Source organism: Macaca nemestrina, chromosome 18 (assembly GCF_043159975.1).
Source record: "Macaca nemestrina isolate mMacNem1 chromosome 18, mMacNem.hap1, whole genome shotgun sequence".
Classification (NCBI taxonomy): Eukaryota; Metazoa; Chordata; class Mammalia; order Primates; family Cercopithecidae; genus Macaca; species Macaca nemestrina.
In genome coordinates, this window is record NC_092142.1 from 56,263,027 (window position 1) to 56,282,975 (window position 19,949).

The 19,949-nt window shown below is 41.4% G+C and overlaps 1 protein-coding gene across 14 annotated transcripts in view; it reads right to left on the minus strand.

Moving 5' to 3' along the window:
- Nucleotides 1-19,949, minus strand: part of PSME3IP1 (proteasome activator subunit 3 interacting protein 1) — a 34,753-nt gene that overhangs the window by 4,234 nt on the left and 10,570 nt on the right. For 12 of the 14 annotated variants that reach the window (XM_071084605.1, XM_071084602.1, XM_071084597.1 and 9 more), the window contains 4 exons: nucleotides 17,912-18,053; nucleotides 16,969-17,067; nucleotides 16,417-16,570; nucleotides 7,368-7,432 (listed from right to left, as the gene is read on the minus strand). In XM_071084605.1, the coding sequence (XP_070940706.1) occupies nucleotides 7,368-7,432; nucleotides 16,417-16,570; nucleotides 16,969-17,067; nucleotides 17,912-18,038 (445 nt within the window). In that variant the 5' untranslated portion in view covers nucleotides 18,039-18,053. Of the gene's footprint in view, nucleotides 1-7,367; nucleotides 7,433-10,528; nucleotides 10,663-16,416; nucleotides 16,571-16,968; nucleotides 17,068-17,911; nucleotides 18,054-18,708; nucleotides 18,952-19,949 lie in introns of those variants that run through there. The other 2 variants (XM_071084607.1, XM_071084594.1) reach the window with 2 other exon arrangements.

A 19,949-nucleotide genomic window follows, 5' to 3' on the forward strand; every position in this document is an offset into this window, starting at 1 on the left:
AATACCACTGAGGAGTTAGAAGAGATATCAAACGGCCCGCAAACAAAGTTCAGATCAATGCATTTGCTTGTTTGTGCAAGAAGCTCGAAGAAGGGAAAAGGAAGCTGCCAAAGATAAGCAATGTTAAAACATGGAGATGGAGAAAAGTAAAATGAAAGCCAACAATGGCTACAGAGATAGAGCAAGGCGATAAAAGAGGCAGGAGCAAATACTTGCAATATCACAAAAGCAAATTTCCTTAAAATACTAAGAGTTCTTCCAAATCTGTTAAAAAAAACAACCAACAACCAAATAGAAAAGTGAACAGAAAACATGAACAACTCACAGAAAAAGAAACAGATGAATTTTAAACATAAGGGGATAAACAATATATTAGGAGGGAATGTGTTGGGAACAGCAAACTTCGTATGCTGTTCAGGGGGTACAGAGAAATTTGGCAATGTTCTTTGAACTTAAAGAACATTCATTGCAGCACTGTTTACAGTAGCAAAACAGTACAGACAACCAAAATGTCCATTAGATGACTAGTTAAGTAATGGACTACTATTCAACCACTAACCTACTACTATTCAACCACTAAGATGAATAAAGTAGCTGGGCATAATGGCTCATGTCTGTAATCTCAGCACTTCGGGAGACCAAGGCAGAAGGATCACTTGAGCCCCCCAGGAGTTTGAGAACAGCCTGGCCAACACAGGGAAACTCTGTCTCTATAAAAAAATTTTAAAAATTAGCCAGGTGTGGTGGTGCACACTTGTAGTCCCAGCTACTCAGGAGGCTGAGGTAGGAAGATCACTTGAACTGGGGAAGTTGAGGCTGTAGTGAGCCATGATCACACCATAGAACTCCAAACTGGGTGACAGAGCGAGAACGAAGAAGAAGAAGAAGAAGAAGGAGAGGAAGAAGAAGGAGAGGAAGAAGAAGGAGAAGAAGGAGAGGAAGGAGAAGGAGAAGGAGAAGGAGAAGAAGGAGAAGGAGAAGAAGAAGAAGAGGAAGAAGAAGAAAGCATCTCTGTGTGTACTGTTATTGAATGATCCCCAAGATACTGTGCTAAATGAAAAAGGCAAGGAGCAGGACAGTGTGTGAAAGTTATAATTTGGGGCAAAGTGGTCATGCCCATGTATACGCATGTCAGTGTCTGAGAACAATAAATAAAAACTGGTAGCAGTGGCTGCTCAGGGGAAATGAACTTAGTGGTTGGAAAACGGGGGAGACTTACTTTTTACTCCACATTCTTTTGTCCCTTTTGAATTTTTCCTTTCTTTCTTTCTTTTTTTTTAAACATAAGTCTCACTATGCTGCCCAGGTTAAACTCCTGGGCTCAAGTGATTTTCCCACCTCAGCCTCCCAGAGAGTTGGGATTACAGGTATGAGCCACCTAACCTGGCCTAAATGTTTTATTATGTGCATATATTACCAATTCAGACAATTTTTCAAAATGCAGCTGTGCTTGGGTAGACAATTTTTTAAAAAAGCAAATACAAAAAATTCAAAGAACATCCTGAGCACTTAAACTAGAGAGGAACAGTCCCGTTTATCTCTGTAACCCCAAGAGCATCCCAGTATTAAAGCTAAGAAGGCTGCAGAAGATAAGAGGGGTTGCTTGTTTGTATTCTCTATTAACTGTAAGCCCCTTGAAGGCAAGCACTCTTTTATCACCATTCCACCCCCAGGCCATATAGCACAAGGCCTGGCTCAGAGCAGGCTTGCATCCACAAGGGTCAGAAATCAGAATGCAAGAAACTGTGTCAGACAGTTTACAGTTTCATTGCAAATGGCTAATTTGGGGGGAACGGGTATAAAAATGTGACGCTCTTTTAACATTTGGAACATAACATCAAACTATACCATTCATGACTTAAACATGCATTGTAGTACTTATGTATACCATATAGAATGATACTTTCAGCATTCTGTTAGAAAAATTTGGTTGTTCAAAAAAAACAAACCGGCCAGGCATGGTGGCTCACGCCTGTAATCTCAACACTTTGGGAGGCTGGGGCAGGTGGATTACCTGAGGTCAGGGGTTCGAGACCAGCCTGGCCAACATGGGGAAACCTTGTCTCTACTAAAAATACAAAAATTAACCAGGCGTGGCGGTACACGCCTGTAATCCCAGCTACTTGGGTGGCTGAGGCACGAGAATCACTTGAGCCTGGGAGGTGAAGGTTGCAATGAGCCGGGATTGCGCCACTGCACTCCAGCCTGGGGGACAGAGCGAGACTGTCTCAAAATAAAAAAAACAAACCAACCAACAAACAAAAAAAAACCTTATAAGGGTATATAGATCAGTTACCTAGAAAACTAATTTATGTGAAATTGTTGAATGAGGTATTTCATTTTATCAAGTATAGACACTCCTGCTTAATGATGGGAATATGGCCTGAGAAATACATCATCAGACAATTTCATCATTGTGAACATCATAGTTATACAACCTAGATGGTACAGCCTACTACACATGTAGGCCATATGGTATATAGCCTATTGCTCCTAGGCTACAAACCTGTACAGCATGTTACTGTATGAATACTGTAGGCAGCTGTAGTACAATGGTCAGTATTTGTGTATCTAAACGTAGCTAAGCATAGAAAAAGGCACAGTAAAAATACGGTATTATGATCTTATGGGACCACCATCATATATGCACCCATCATTGACAAAAATGTCGTTATGTGACACATGACCATATTTCAAGGGCGAATGGAATTTAAAGGTCTATTTTATATAGAAAAGAAGGATGAAAGTCAGAGTGCCTGTGGGGGTAGAGAACTGGCCTAATGGAAGGACGGAAGTTAGCTACAGAAATATAATCAAGGAATCTGGACCACTGTGGCATCAGAAGAGTTTAAGTAAAAAAAACCAAATACCCCAATTATCTAGGAGGTTTCAAGAAAGAAAAGAGACTGCAAATCCGACAAATTTCATTCCAAAAGCAGTTAACTGTCCAAAGAGAACAAAATGGTGCCCTCTGATCTCACCCATTTGGTGAAGTTTCCTGCCAGCTTCTGCATTTGCAGGACCACATTGTCATACTAAATTAACACAGAAAATTACTAATAGAGAATGTTCTTAGTATTCAGACAGATGCGTGACTTGGGAGTAGATGGAGCCAACTTGTGCATTCACTGGCTCTGCTCAGTGCTTAAGTTCAGAGTCTTCACTGGGGAAAGGCTGAATCTCTATCAGAGTCATAGGGGCCCAAGGAGGAAATCCTCCCACTGCTAAGGACAGGGCTGAAGCAAGCTTCAAGGAGTATTCTTCTTGTGGGGCCTTAATTCCTAGCAAAGGAGGACACTTCCTGCCTAGTTTCTGTTGCAAGAATGCAGGAGTAGGAAGAAGGGATTTAGAATGACAAAAAGATGACTCTAAAACACAATTGTCTGCCTGAGATAGTCCAAAGAAGCTACACAAGTTTTCCTTTCCATTGATTCATTTGTATAGTTCCTACCAGGAAATAAGTACCATATAGTGAGCAAATAGCTTACTTGTGGAAATACATTTAAGATTCCTATGCCAAGCGCATTTAACCCCAGCAACTCAGGAGGCTCATGTGGGAGGATCGCCTAAGCCTGGGAGTTTGTGGCTGTAGTGCGCCATGATTGCACCCGTGAGTAGTCACTGCACTACAGCCTAAGCAACAAAGTGAGATCCTACCTCTAAAAAAAATTAATTAAAAGAAAAATATTCCTATGAAGTTTTGTGTGTATGTGTGTGTGTGTATACACATATACAGTATAGATTTATCCTATTTAAGCAAGTTTCCTGCTTATTAAAAAGATGTCAGTGAAAAATTCCAAAATTGCTGAAGGTAGTATAAATTGGGATAACTTAACTGAAGGGCAATTTGAGAATATTTACCTAAATTACAAATGTATATCCTCTCTGACCTATCAAGTCTACTTCAAGGTATTTAATTTGATAGATCTGTGCATGTGAAAAATTACGCACGTGTAGGATTATTACTGAAACAACAGAACAGGGGAAGAATGGAAAAAATCTAAGTGTTCATCAATTAAAAAGTGGGATAAATGATATACCCATACAATATACAATACTACACAGCCTTAAAAAGCAACAAGGAAGTGCTCTACATCCAATTATGCAATGATTCCCAAGGTACAATAACTGCTAAATTAAGCAATGAACAGAGTAGGTTAGATTACAATACTACTAATAATGAAAGTTTAAAAACAATATATAATATATTCCTGCTGAAAAAAACCGACTTGATCAAGCTTCCAGATCAAATTACCATTTTACAGGAAACACAAGGTAGCAGGAAACAGCACGGGGATGCCATCAGTAAAATGTAGAGCCAGAGAAATGCTAAAGAACAAAGATCCAGTTTCTCCACAAATAAAATACAAAGAAAACAAAATATAAATTTAGAAAGGAAGAACTTACAGATTAAATTCAAATTAAAAGGTGTATTAGCCTATCGCTAAGATGGCAATATTGCCAAATTAATCTACAGATTCCAGCAATTCCTGTATCAAAATCTTAGCTGCCTTTTCTGCAGAAACTGACAAGCTGATCCCAAATTCATATGGAAATTCTACAGACTCCAAATAGCCAAAACAATCTTGAAAAACAGGAGCCAAGTTGGAAGACTCACACTTCCCAATTTTAAAACTTACTCCAAAGCTATAGTGATCAAGACTGTGTGGTAATGGCATACAGATAGACATATATAGCTCAGTGGAAGAAGACAGTCCAGAAATAAATCCACACATTTATGGTCAACTGATTTTTTAAAAATATAAATCACTGAGTTGTATCCTTTTAAAGGGGGAATTTTATGGTATGTGAATTATACTTCAATACTTTTTTTTAAAAAAGCCATAGTAGGCAAATATAATGTCTGGTCCTTGTTAAGATCATAATTTTTTTTTTTTTTTTTTGAGACGGAGTCTCGCTCTGTTAACAGCCCAGGCTGGAGTGCAATGGCTTGATCTCCGCTCACTGCAAGCTCCGCCTCCCGGGTTCACGCAATTTTCCTGCCTCAGCATCCCAGGTAGCTGGGACTACAGGCATCCACCACCACGCCCGGCTAATTTTTTATATTTTTAGTAGAGATGGCGTTTCACCGTGTTAGCCAGGATGTCTTGATCTCCTGACCTCGTGATCTGCCCGCCTCGGCCTCCCAAAATGTTGGGATTACAGGCATGAGCCACCGCACCTGGCCAAGATCATAATTTAAAAAAAAAAAATTTTTTTGAGACAACTGGAGAAAATACTAACTTAATATTTGATAATATTTGGTAATTATTGTGATTTTTTTTTTTTTTTTTTTGAGATGGAATCTTACTCTTGTTGCCCAGTTTGGAGAGCAACGGTGCAATCTCGGCTCGATGCAATGGCTCACCGCAACATCTGCCTCCCGGGTTCAAGCGATTCTCCCGCCTCAGTCTCCCAAGTAGCTGGCATTACAGACATGCACCAGCAGCCCGACTAATTTTGTATTTTTAGTAGAGGCAGGGTTTCTCCATGTTGGTCAGGCTGGTTGCGAACTCCCGACCTCAGGTGATCTGCCCGCCTCAGTCTCCCAAAGTGCTGGGATTACAGGCATGAGCCACTGGGCCTGGCCTGTGATTATGAATATAATGGTATTGCAATTGTTAAAACAAAGAAACAAAATAAGAACTTGTATTTGCTAGAGACACATATTAAGAATTATGAATGAAATGATAATGTCTGGAATTGTCACAAAATATTACAGTTGAGAGATATAAATGAAATAAAATTGGCTATGTGCTAAAAACTGCTGACTGGGTGTGGTGGCTCACACCCGTAATTCCAGCACTTCGGGAGGCTGAGGCAGGTGGATCATTTGAGGCCAGGAGTTAGAGACCAGCCTGGCCAACATGGTGAAACCCCGTCTCTACTAAAAATACAAAAATTAGCTGGGTGTGGTGGCACATGCCTATAGTCCTAGCTACTTGGGTGGCTGAGGCATGAAAATTGCTTAAACCAGGAAGGCAGAGGCTGCAGTGAGCCAAGATAACCCCACTACACTCTAGCCTAGGTGACAGAGCAAGACTGTCTAAAAAAAAAAAAAAAAAAAAAAAAATTGTTGAAGCTCTTTCCTGTAGGATAGCTTACAAACAAACAAACAAAAAAAATCACTGAAGCTTGGTAATGGGGGTTTATTATACTTATCCCAACTTCTGAATGTTGCTTAAATTATCCATAACAAAGCATTTAAAAAATACATATTTACAATTGCCTGCACATGCATAGAATAGCTCTTGATGGATACATAAGAAATGTGGCTGGGCTTGGTGGCTCAATCCTGTAATCCCAGCACTTTGGGAGGCTGAGGCAGGCAGATTACTTGAGCTCAGGAGTGCAAGACCAGCCTGGCCAACATGGTGAAATCCCATCTCTACTAAAAATACAAAAATTAGCCAGATGTGGTGGCGCACGCCGGTAATCCCAAATACTTGGGAGGTTGAGGCAGGAGAATTACTTGAGCCCAGGAGGTGGAGGTTGCAGTGAGCTGAGATTAGGTCACTGCACTCCAGCCTGGGCGACAGAATGAGACTCCGTCTCAAAAAAAAAAAAAAAAGTATAATTCTGTTTCCCTCTAAGGAGAACTAGATGGAAGAGGACATGGTAATGGCAGACTCTTTCTTTTTCCCCACACTCTTCTTTTTAAAAGTAGGTTCTAGAGCAAAAGGATAACAGCAACAGACCACCACCACTGGTGCTTAGTAGATGCATATAAAAAGCATCATTTTTTTTGAGACAAGTTAATGTAAGCCCTGCTGATTGATGGAATTTAGTTCAGAGTCTCAATCCCACATGGAGTAAGAATAAAACTGAAAACACACTCTTGAACTTCTCACCCCTAATCCAGCCCCAGTAACATTCACCTTCACTTACAAGTTCTTGCCACTTAATACAGAGGCAGATTTCATCACATAAAGGTAAAAACCAAAGAAGTATACTCCTGGAGACTGTATTAAGCTTCTAGGCTCAATCCAATCCAATAGTGAGCAGGAGCCAGGTATTTACCTCCTATTGGTAGCAAGCCAGGTGAAATCAAGAAACTTGACATTTGGGGGAAACAGAAAAAAACCTTTTGTGAGCAGAGGTGGTATGACCAGAGCCTGGTAAGCATTCCTGGGAGAGTACTATTTTCATTGATCAGTTTCACTGGTTTCTAATACGATAACTTTTGCAGGTATAAAATCCTGCCTGGTATAAAATCCTGCCTGGCATAAAAAAGTTGGGTAAATTCAGTGTAGGTAGGCTTGCTTGAAGACGGAAATGCATTCATTTGCAGATGCAATGCATTATAGCCCTTTACTGTGGTTCATGTGTATTCTGAGTACAAGGAAGTAATGAAGGCTGCCACCCACCTTGATTCTTGTCATCTGGCTCAGGGTCTGGTTTCAGTCTTTTCACACTGTGGCCACTCTCTGAGCTGTAACAAAACACATGGTGATTTGAGCCATGTCCAATCTTGCAGATCAAAGCTTAGGGAATCAGGAGCGCCAATAACTATTTATATGTGTCTTAGGCAGTCTCAAGAGGCTGGGATGATAAAAATGAATGAAAAGTATTCATTTCAGATTCTTAATCTCCTTCCAATTGCATCATTAGTCATAAAGACAATTTAAACTCCTGACAAATCCAGGGAATAAAGCACTGTATCTTCAAGCATCACTTCAACTTCAGATTCTTGGCCGCCTTTATCACTCAAATTGGTTAGAACCACAGATGGATTTCAAGAATATTTAGACATGTTCATAAATGACAAACATTTAGTAATTACAGATTGAAGAAAACATCTTTAGTGACAAGCTAGAGATTCTGAGAGTCACCCAGAAGACTTTCACTAAAAGAATGTATAAGGAATGTACTTCAATGAAGAAAGAAATGATCCCAGAAGGAAGGAATTCCAGAAGGAAGGGGTAGGGAACAAAGAAACTGGCAAAAGGAAATATAAGTCTAAACAAATACTGTCTGTATCAAAAAATAACATCTAGTTTGTGGTGTTCAACATGACCATACTGAAGTCACCTCTAAGACTGGGACATTACTGTGTGTATGTACTACCTGGTATTTTCTTGCAGGAAGTGCAGAGCAGGTTCCATTTAAGAGTTATGTGGGAAGCCCAGGAGCAGTGGCTCACACCTGTATAATACCATTACTTTGGGAGGCCAAGGCAGACGGATCACCTGAGGTGTTTGACACCAGCCTGGCCAACATGGTGAAACCCCGTCTCTACTAAAAATACAAAATTAGCCAGGTGTGGTGGTGTGTGCTTGTAATCCCAGCTACTTGGGAGGCTGAGGCAGGAGAATCGCTTGAACCCAGGAGGCAGAGGTGAGCCAAAATCGTACCATTGCACTCCAGCCTGGGCGACAAAAGCGAAACTCCAGCTCAAAAAAAAAGAAAAGAAAAACAAAAAGAATCAGTGTATACAAAACCACAATGCAATTAAGTTGGAAATCAATGACAAAAGCGAAACGTATTTTGTAGCCTCTAAGACACTGTTATATCATCATAAGGTGTTAAAATGTGTGTGTGGCGAGGGGGAAGGCTTATCTTCCCCCTTACTGAAATATGGTTGTTACCTCAATATGGAGATTTAAAAAATACATTTCTAAATAATTCCTGAGTCAAAGAAGAAATCATAATGGATATTTTAAAATACTTAGAAGGAAATATAAAACTTATATACAATGAAAGAAGGAAATATAAAACTTACATACAGTGAAAGCTAAGGAAAATTTATAGCTTCAGATGCCTATAACTAAAAAGGCTGCACATTCATGAACTAGGTATCTGACAGTTTTTTCTAACAATAAATAAAAGAATAAACTAGAAGAGAGTAAAGAATATTCCTTTGAAGAAGGTAAGAAATTGCTGCTTGTTTTGTTCTTAGGTTTCATGACATATACATGCCGATGGCTTCCAGACCTTCACCAGGCAGCAGAATCACTCATGGAACTTTGAAAACTACAACTCCCAGACTTCACTTCAAACTTACTGAACCAGAATTAGTGCGAGGCCTACAAATATAAATTATTAACAAACTCCCAGGTAATTCCAATAAACTCAGGGTCGGCCTACAAATATAAATTATTAACAAACTCCCAGGTGATTCCAATAAACTCAGGGGCGGACAGATTAGGAACTCCTGCCCCAGGAGACTAATTCATCACCTTGCTACACAAAGCAACATTAAATGATGTTGTTTCAAAACCCAAAAGGGGTTATATGCAGGTCACCAAATAAGCCACAGAGCCTTTTCCAAAGGTGATCTAAGGACTAAGGGAGACAGCTACAACACCCATTCTGCGACCACCAAGAGCAGTCTCAAGGGATAACAAATTGATCACCTGGAGAGCCCTCCCTTGGCATATTCCAGTAAAACTGACCCAGGTCCAAATCCTGCGAGTCCCTGGTCTTGCAGGAAAGCTTATGTGAGAACTTGAAAGGAATAATTCATGGTTTGGGTAGCGAGCCCTTCTCAGGATAACTCCTCCCCTCTGCTGCTATACCAGCATGACATTTTTACATGTAGGCAGTGTTCCTAAGAACATCTGCAGCAGATGGGTGGTGTGCCAAACCACAAGACTGCATCAATACATTCCCTTCAAAACATATGGCTGGTTGCCAATATATCATATTGATTTTCCTAACAGACTGCACTTAAACTTATCATTTCGCCCACAGTCTGTTGGATCAAATCGAAATGACCAGATTCAATCACTCTGATGCCATTTCAGGATTTGGAAAGGGAGGAGCAAACATAGCAAAGAACTTATCACAGCTTCAAGACAGTGCTATCACTTCCCCATCAATCCAACCTAGCCACAGCCAGGTCTGTAACCCTGTCAGGGCTGCCATGTTCTTTCAGGACAGGATGTCTTTGCAGCAGCTATTCCCTCTGCCTAGACTGTTCTCTCCCTTTTTGCTTGTCAAAGTACTAGTCGTCCTACCTAATCAGTATCTTTCCAATGGTTTCCCCAACCTCCCCAACATGGAGATGCACACACCCTCCAAGCAGCATTGTATGCTCCTCCTTCTTGCTCTCAGCACACCCTACATAGATCCTTTCACAAGACTCACTACCTCATTTGTCTAGACAGAAGCCTAAATATTGAACTCGAGCTCCCTATTTCTCTATCATCTTGCACAAAGAAGGGTCTCAACCTCTCAAACTCTTGGTCTTCTCATCTACAAAACAGGGATTATAATTGTACTTTCACAGGATTGTTGAAGAATACATGAGATTATGCACAGGAAGCACTTAACACAATGTCTGGTGTGGCAGATCCCCACTGAAGAGTAGCTAGTATTTATATTTGTTGAATAAATGATCAGAGAGACGAGGGTTGAAGCCTATAGAAGGCCCCAAATCTGGAAAGGGAGAGAGGCATAGGTGAGCACACCAAGGGAACTTCACCAGGACTCACGCAAAGTAAGCGTTGGCTCTGTCTTCCATTACAAGTGGTGTTTCAGAGTACATGGTCAGAGCGAAATCTAAGTTGTGGGAGTGCTGACTGACCTCTTATGCTTCACAGCTCCTGCCAACAGCTTTGCCTGGGAGAACTTGTTCTTGGTTTCTATGGGCTTCACAGTCAGTTTCTTTTCCACTTCCTTCTTGTTCTCTTGAGAAATTCCAACCTTCTTGAGGTTATTGTGAGTTACCAGTTAAGGGTCAAACTAAGCAAAAGGAAGGACAACAAATATAACCCACTAGCCCTTCGGCTGTGCCATGTAATGTCTGGCCTACTTATTTAAATAAATGCCCCACCCTTCTTTATTCTGCCAGTCAAATCCAGTCGATTCAAAGATAAATGAAAGAGACCATGGAGGAAGACAGCATAGAAAGCCCAAAATAATACAGATAAGCAAGCTTCTCCTCTGATTCTCAAGGAAAATCTGAGCATAGCCACAAAACCCACTATTACCAAGGACATGGCCAATATCATGCTTGATGGGGAAAACAAAGATCTTAAGAAATATAAAGAAAACACACACACAAAAATGTGGCTCCCCTGAAAACGTGCTTCCCCCTTCAAGGGTTAAATCAAATTTTGCAGAATGTTGTTATGACTATCAGTGGCATTTAATCTTAGACATTACTAAGACTAACTCCTGCTCCACTGGTGCAAGGAAGCATCAGAATCACCCCAAGGCTCATCAGACATGTCAAATCCCTCCCTGCCCCAAACCTACTGAATGAGGACCTCTAGAGGCCAGGGAGTTTGTTTTAAACACTCTCTGAAGGTGATTTTACACTTGATCTTAGTCAAAACACTGAGAAACAAACGATCAAAGGTGATTTTAATGAGACATCCTGTGCATATATACAACAACTGAAAAGCGGTTTTTAAAAGCATGACCAGTTCACTTGTAACATCAGTTTTTCGTTCTTGATGCCAATCTCTGGCTCTCAACTTTTTATTTTTTTTGAAGTGAAGAAAGGCCCCAAATTTTTGTCGGGGAGGTCACTTTCACTTGTTCCCTCCACCAGCCTTCCCTCCTCTCCCTCCACTTCTCCCTCCATTTTATGCTCTCTCTCGAAATGTCTTACACAACAGATGTCTGGCCTACTTATTTAAATAAATGCCCCACCCTTCTTTATTCTGCCAGTCAAATCCAGCTGATTCAAAGATAAATGAAAGAACCATGGAGGAAGACAGCATAGAAAGCCCAAAATAATACAGATAAGCAACCTCTGATTCTCAATGAAAATCTGACACGGTGCAAGTCCTTATTTAAGATGCAGTAGTGCCTGGAACAATAGTGACATCTAGTGCCCAGGAAATCTAAGAAGCATGAATTATCAGCCCAAAGAGGTGGGTGGAAGTAGAGAATGTATGGTTAAGGTTATTTGTCTAGGCATGTTTGAACAATGGAGAAAACTGAGTTCCAGAAATCCTAAAATTCTAATTCTAATCACTCTCCAGGCAACTGACTCTGTTCTTATGGGCACAAGTTACCTTAAATATTTGCAGTATGCAACAGAAATTAGATATAATGCTCAGTACTATTATGAGTTTAATGAATTTAATGTTTTTAGGGTCATCATGGAAATAGATAATTTTTTTTTTTTTTTTTTTTTGAGACGGAGTCTCGCTCTGTCGCCCAGGCTGGAGTGCAGTGGCCAGATCTCAGCTCACTGCAAGCTCCGCCTCCCGGGTTTACACCATTCTCCTGCCTCAGCCTCCCAAGTAGCTGGGATTACAGGCGCCTGCCACCTCGCCCAGCTAGCTTTTTTTGTATTTTTTAGTAGAGACGGGGTTTCACCGTGTTAGCCAGGATGGTCTCGATCTCCTGACCTCATGATCCGTCCGTCTCGGCCTCCCAAAGTGCTGGGATTACAAGCTTGAGCCACTGCGCCCGGCCGAAATAGATAATGTTAATACTCATTTTTATTTAAAAAAAAAAAAGAGATTAGCCGGGTGCAGTGGCTCACGCCTGTAATCCTAACACTTTGGGAGGCCAAGGTGGGTGGATCATCTGAGGTTGGGAGTTCAAGACCAGCCTGACCAGCATGGAGAAACCCTGCCTCTACTAAAAAGACAGAAAATTAGCTGGGTGTGGTGGCACATTCCTGTAATCCCAGCTACTCGGGAGGCTGAGGCAGAAGAATCACTTGAACTCAGGAGGTGGAGGTTGTGGTGACCTCAGATCACGCCACTGCACTCCGGCCTGGGTAACAAGAGCAAAACTCTGTCTCAAAAAAAAAAAAGATTTCATCTTTCTAGGAGAAAATGCCAAAAAAAATTAGCATGTTGATTTTTTATCTGCTACTCCATCATTAGGAGACAGAAGTTCTCAAAACCTTCAATATTAAATATTAAAAAATAAAACAAAAAATGGAAAAAAAACCACAACAAAAGCATGTATATATTCATACATTATTCATACCATGACATAGACAAAACCCAACATTTAACTTTTTATTCTTTCAAAATGAAGAAAAGTCTTAACCTTTTAGGGGTAGGGTTGTTAATAATCTTTTTTTTTTTGAGACGGAGTCTCACTCTGTCACCCAGGCTGGAGTGCAGTGGCGCCATCTCCACTCACTGCAAGCTCCGCCTCCCGGGTTCACGCCATTCTCCTGCCTCAGCCTCCTGTGTAGCTGGGACTACAGGCGCCCACCACCGCACCCGGCTAATTTTTGTATTTTTAGTAGAGACAGGGTTTCACCATGTTAGCCAGGATGGTCTCGATCTCCTGACCTCGTGATCTGCCCATCTTGGCCTCCCAAAGTGCTGGGATTACAGGCGTGAGCCACCGCGCCCAGCCAATAATCTTATTTTTGATCCACAAAGTACAAGCAATTTTTCCTTCTTAAGCCCCTCTTCTCCCAAAATGCTTTAAAAACACAAACACACCTCAAAAATCTCAAGAAACTCATTAGATGCAGCATTCTCTTAAAATTGCACCGTTTTTAACATACACAATACTGCTAAATACTGGTTTAACCTGAGAGGAAACAACAAGAGTTCTGTTATTTACATGGTTTAAACCACAGCTTATTTGTATTCAGAAGTATCCTATTATACAACATATCGTATAGTAATCAAGCAAAGCCAAGAACAAGTTCCTAACTTAGAGCTTCAATAAACAAATGTCTAATCCTTCAATTCCTATCTCAACATGTCTCTGGCTACTTGCATGCTTGGGATTAGTGCATTAGATGTCAGTAAGTTGAAAGGCCTGCTTTTTTTCAGTTTTTCTAGACAGTCAGAACTTTCCAAGTTTCCAGTTAAAGCCCTTATCCCTGGAGCCTCATTGTACTGCAATGTTACCAGGACACAAAGGTTTCTTTTGTCTCACTGCTGCCCTGTTCATTCTTTCCTTTTAATTGAAAACCAAAGTGAACTCAACAGCACTTCTCCCCGGGTGCTGCTTTGGGGGACACTATATGTCTTATTTGCTAGTCTGCCAACATAAAACAAAATATCATTCAAGTGAGAAGTGTAATGAATGTATTTCCTTGGACGAAAAAGCTTTGTGTCTGAAACAACACAATATGGGTATCTGCCTACCTCTACAAACGAACACATATTATTCTGGGGTCATCAGGGTCAGGGAAGGGGGAGTTCAGAATAATCAGCCTCAATCCTACAGTTGAGATTGAGGTATAACTTTCCATAAACTTCTATCTCCATGTTGCACATGAATGCCAGTAACAGAACTGGGACTGGAAGCCAGGTCTTTTCTGGTACAGAACACCAGTTCTGATGTAAATCAATTCCCAGGGTATCTGTCCATTCCAGTCCATGTCTTCTCCCACATCATCCTTTTTTTTTTTTTTTTTTTTAAGACGAAGTCTTGTTCTGTCCCCAGGCTGGAGTACAGTGGCGTGACCTTGGCCCACTGCAGTCTCCACCTCCCGGGTTCAAGCGATTCTCCTGCCTCGGCCTCCTGAGTAGTTGGGACTACAGGCACAAGCTACCATGCCTGGCTAATTTTTGTACTTTTAGCAGAGATGGGTTTTCACCATTTTGGCCAGGCTGGTCTCAAACTCTTGAACTCAAGCGATCCTCTTGCCTCGGCGTCCCAAAGTGCTGGAATTACAGGTGTGATCCACCGTGTCCAGGTCTCCCACATAACTCTTAAAATGGAAGCTGCTGCACATTCTCTGCAAGAAAATACCAACTAGTACATATACACAGTCAAGTCGTCCATTTTGGAGGTGAAGCCTGTTGGATTATACCAGTGATGTTACTCAACATATAAGCTTGAAATATCCAAATAAGCTTCCTCACATGAAGACAAATGGTCCTATTAATATCTCTTATTAATCATTTATTAATTTATTCACATATTTACTGAGAATCTACTATATGCCAGGCACTGGGGAAATCAGAAGTGGCCAAAGTCAGATAGTCTTTTTCTTATGGAGCTCATTTATTTCACATTCTAGCAGGAAAGAGATAGACAAACCAGTAGGCAAATAAATAAAGACAACTTTCAGATAGTGACAAATCTATAAAAAATGATATTACTGGCCAAGTGCAGTGGCTCACGCCTGTAATCCCAGCACTTTGGGATGCTGGAGTGGGCGGATCACCTAAGGTAAGGAGTTCGAGACCAGCCTGACCAATATGATGAAACCTCGTCTCTACTAAAAATATAAAAATTAGCTGGGCGTAGTGGCATGTACCTGTAATCCCAGCTACTTGGGAGGCTGAGACAGGAGAATCACTCGAACCCGGGAGGCAGAGGTTGCAGTGAGCCAAGATCGTGCCACTGCACTCCAGCCTGGGCAACAAGAGAGAAACTCCTTCTCAAAAAAAAAATTGATATTACCGATAGCAATTTTAGGTGGGGTGCTTAGGGAAGGTCTCTAAAAGGGAGAGCTGAGCAGAGGGCTAAGCTGTGAAATGCGTCTTGCAAAATCTGAGGGCAGAACATTTTGGGCTGAGGAAACAGCAAGTCTGAGGCCTTGAGATGGACTCAGAAAGCATGGTGAGAGAGAACATAAAGAAGGGCAGCAGGCTGCAGTACAGTCAACATGAGAAAGAGTGGCTTCAAGATGCAACAAGGAGGTGGGTTGGCCTAAATAATGTAGAGCCTTCAAAGGCCTGATACAGAATAAGACTTTAGTCTAAATATAAGGGGAAGCCACTAGAGTATTTCAAATAGAAAAGTGACATGATGCCATATATGGTTTTTAAAGTTCCCTTTCTTGTCTAAGGAATAGATTACTGAGGATGAGAGCAGAAACAAACCAATTAGATGGTCACAGGAGTCCAGAAGAAAGTCTACTAGTACTACAGTAGCAGTAGATACCTAGAATTCAAGAGATTGGGAGTATATTTTGGAAACAGTTCTTGGCCCAGGCACCTGGAGGCATAGGACTACCAGTTACTGGGACTGGGAGGACCAGAAAAAGAAGAGACTTTGGGGAAGGGCAGTGTGATGAGAGTGGGGGTTATGTGGCACAATATTGAGAATTTTGATTCAGCTAAGTTACATTTGGGATGTCTATTAAGACATTTAAGTGGATGACCAAAAGGCAACAATGAGCCACAGCAAAGTCATCTTTGCAGATTTCTCAGCCCTTCTATGGAGAGAGGGCATGCTATAACCAGTAGAGAACATCTCACTAAGAATACAGGAAAGTTGCTAAACATGTTCTTTTAAAACTCAGAGGCCAATTTCTCCCCTGGATGAAGCTGGCTGCACTGCCCACCTGTCTGAGAGTCTAATCCCAGTACTATTAGGATTGATGCCTTGAGTTAACCCTAAGAAGGATGTGGACTTTTGACAACACCCTTGCACACAACACAAACTCCACAACCCGTTGCCAGCTTTTCAGAATCACAGGAAAATCAGTGTTGAAAATGACTTGAGAGATCACCAGGTAGAAAACCCCCCTTCTGTTGATGAGGAGATGACATCCATAGATACTGATGAGAAAATGGACACCTTACAGGTTTTCCTCCAGGTACAAAGGATATTCTGTATTCCTTCAGTTCTTTCAGTTCTTCTTCTCTTCGTTGCTTTTCTATTAGTTCCTGCTGTCGAGAAACCTCATCAAGGAAGTTGGTCTCATCTTCATCTAAGCCTCTTACCATGTTTTCTGAGGAAATAATTAAACAGGGAACACTTAGCAGGCTAAAGGGAAAAATAAGATTTTTCCTTTCCCCTTTTTTAATAAACAGCAGATTCTTCAGGGGATTAAAAAAAAAAGAACTGGTAAATACCATTGCGTTTGAATAGATAACAGCGCATAAAAAAACAAGGCATTTTTCCCATTACTAAATATTACCATAGAATTAAAATGGGTGTTTTGAGCTCTAAACAAAAATATTCAATGTGGTTTAGAAGGCTGAAGGCTGTCTCTTTTCCACCAAATGAGCATCTGGAGACTTGAAAATCAAGACAATTCCATGGCTAGTTAGGAAAAGTGCTGCACGAGGCAAAAGTGCGTCAAAAATACCCCCCAGAGTCCCTTGAACTGTGTTTTCGGAACCTTACTGAATTTGAACTGTTCCTCATACTCCTGCTGCTTCCTGTCCTTCTGTTCCTGTAGTCTTTCATACAGAGAGCGAGGGTCATAAACCTCCTCTGGACATTCTGAAAGGAAAAGGAGATGGGAGAGAGGTGGAGGGGGAGGAGATACATGCTTCAGATTGTTTTCATATTATTTTGGAATCACAAAAGCTTTTAAAGACAAAGTCAAGTCTCTGCATGATCTGAGGGTGTGGACAACACAAAAATTATACAAAGTCCAGTTTCCCTTCGGACCTCAGAGAGGGGCCAGCAGTTCTCAAAGCCAACTATCAATGTCAATAGCGCCCATGGCCTGAAACAGTTAACTGATTGAGGGGCCAGCCCTAACCCTCCACAGCAGCTGTGTTCTCAGTTGTTCAGACCATGGATCCACCTGTATAGATGGAGGAGAGGAGCAGAATCTCTTGGAAGGCAGTGTGGTAGGCAGAAAAGGAATAGGATGTGAGTATCCTGGCTCTACTCCCAGCTGTGCAGGATCTTACACAGGTGACTTCACCCCTCTGAGTCTCAGTTCCTCAACTCTAAAGTAAGGACAATTGGCCAGCATGGTGGCTCACGCCTGTAATCCCAGCACTTTGGGAGGCCGAGGCAGGAGTTCAGGAGTTTGGAACCAGCCTGGCCAACATGATGAAACTCCATCTCTACCAAAAATACAAAAATTAGCCAGGCATGGTAGCAGGTGCCTGTAATCCCAATTACTCGGAGGGCTGAAGCAGGAGAATCTCTTGAGCCCGGGAGGCGGAGGTTGCAGTGAGCCAAGATCGCACCACTGCACTCCAGCCTGGGCAACAGAGTGAGACTCCGTCTCAAAAAAGTAAATAAATAAAACAAAGTGAGGACAATTAATACCTACTCTGCAGGGCTACTGCGTGGATTAAAGACCATTATACTGAATGTCACAGTATACCTTCTGGATCTTCAGGTTTTCGAACTTTCTCCCATTCTTCTTGCCTCCTTTTGCGCCGTTCATCTAGTTCTGCCTCAGACACAAACCTCTTTTTGATAACAAGGTTACCATCATCCCCTCCATCCATAATGAAACAACCAATCTACAAAACAAAAACAAAAACAAAAATATCATTTCAAGTGAGAACTGCAATTAAAATTCTAAAGAGAAACAAGGAGATTTAGCTCTGTCTCACCCAGCAACAAACTAAAAATTATCTTCCAACTTTGAATTGAAAAAATTCTCAGCCGGGCGCGGTGGCAAATACCTGTAATCCTGGCACTTTGGGAGGCCAAGGCAGGCAGATCACGAGGTCAGGAGTTCAAGACCAGCCTGACTGACATGGTGAAACCCCATCTCTACTAAAAATACAAAAATTAGTCAGGCACCTGCTACCACGCCTGGCTAATTTTTGTATTTTTGGTAGAGATGGAGTTTCATCATGTTGGCCAGGCTGGTTCCAAACTCCTGAACTCCTGCCTCGGCCTCCCAAAGTGCTGGGATTACACGCACCTGTAATCCCAGCTACTCAGGAGGCTGAGGCAGGAGAATCACTTAAACCTGGGAGGCACCCAAGCCTGGGCGACAGGGCAAGACTCTGTCTCAAAAAAAAAAAAAAAACAAACTCTCAAATAGTTTAATTTATAGGCCATTGATGAAAGCACATGAATACACTTTTCCAAACATATCAGGGAATTTTTATTAACATCGATGTTATCTACACAGTTGGCAAGAGGACCTGGAATAATTCTTATTACCTGGTGTTCCATAGTAAATCTCACATTGCAGGTACTTCTCTGTCCTTCTAATCTAGATAAATTGGCCTCCTGAGCATCCCATCCTTTTCCCAGCTTTATCCTCCTTTATTTCTGTAACATCTGACATTGCTTCTTCTTGAAATTCCTGTTTCTGGGACATTACACTATCTTGATTCACCTGCTCTTGCCTCCAAGTAGATTAAGATGGAGAATCTCAGCTACTGAAGATTTAGTGATCAAGTCCAGTCTGTACAGCAGGGAACGTGAACAAACCATGAATGGAGAAAGTGAGACTGGAAGAACAGATCTCCCAACTCCAACTTCAGTTCCATGTACTTTCCTGAATATTAATCTGACTCTTCATTTATCTCTCTCCTGACCTTCCTCCTTGTAAACCCCTTGTCTGTGCCATTTAAGATTTGAACTTCAATCCTTCTCTTTTCTCACTCTCACAATCACCTCAACCATTTTATGCATATTTTGACACAGAAGATTACCTAATCTGTTATTTCTACCTGAGCTTTTCTTCAGAGGAGAGAAGGAAATAAAGATAGCAGAGTGTGTATTACTTATTACTTCTTTTTTTTTTTTTTTTTTTTGAGATGAAGTCTTGTTCTGTCGCCCAAGCTGGAGTCCAGTGGTGCAATCTCAACTCACTGCAACCTCCGCCTCCCGGGTTCAAGCAATTCTCCTGTCTCTGCCTGCTGAGTAGCTGGGACTATAGGCATGTGCCAACATGCCCAGCTAATTTTTGTATTTTTAGTAGAGATGGGGTTTCACTATGTCAGCCAGGCTTGTCTTGAACTCCTTACCTCGTGATCCACCTGCCTAGGCCTCCCAAAGTGCTGGGATTAAGGTGTGAGCCACTGCAGCTGGCCGTATTACTCCTTTTAAACTAAATCTCTGTTTTTCTTTATTGGTTTCTTTCCTTTTGAGTAACTGTAGAATCAACCCCTACCCAGACATGTTATGTGTTATTCACAGCACTATGCGCTAACAAGGAGGCACATATTCAATCCAATGTCCATTCCAAGATGACCACTAACAACAAAAACAGTAAGTTTCCACGCTACCACAAAAATAAGGCAGCTAACTGCTAATGAACTCTTACCATGTACTGTATTCTTTTTATGGATATTATCTAATTAACATGGTCATTGATCCTATGAGAAATATTATGTTTATAGATGAAGTTGAGGTCCAGAGGAGTTAGATTATTTGTCTAAGGTGATACACGTGGT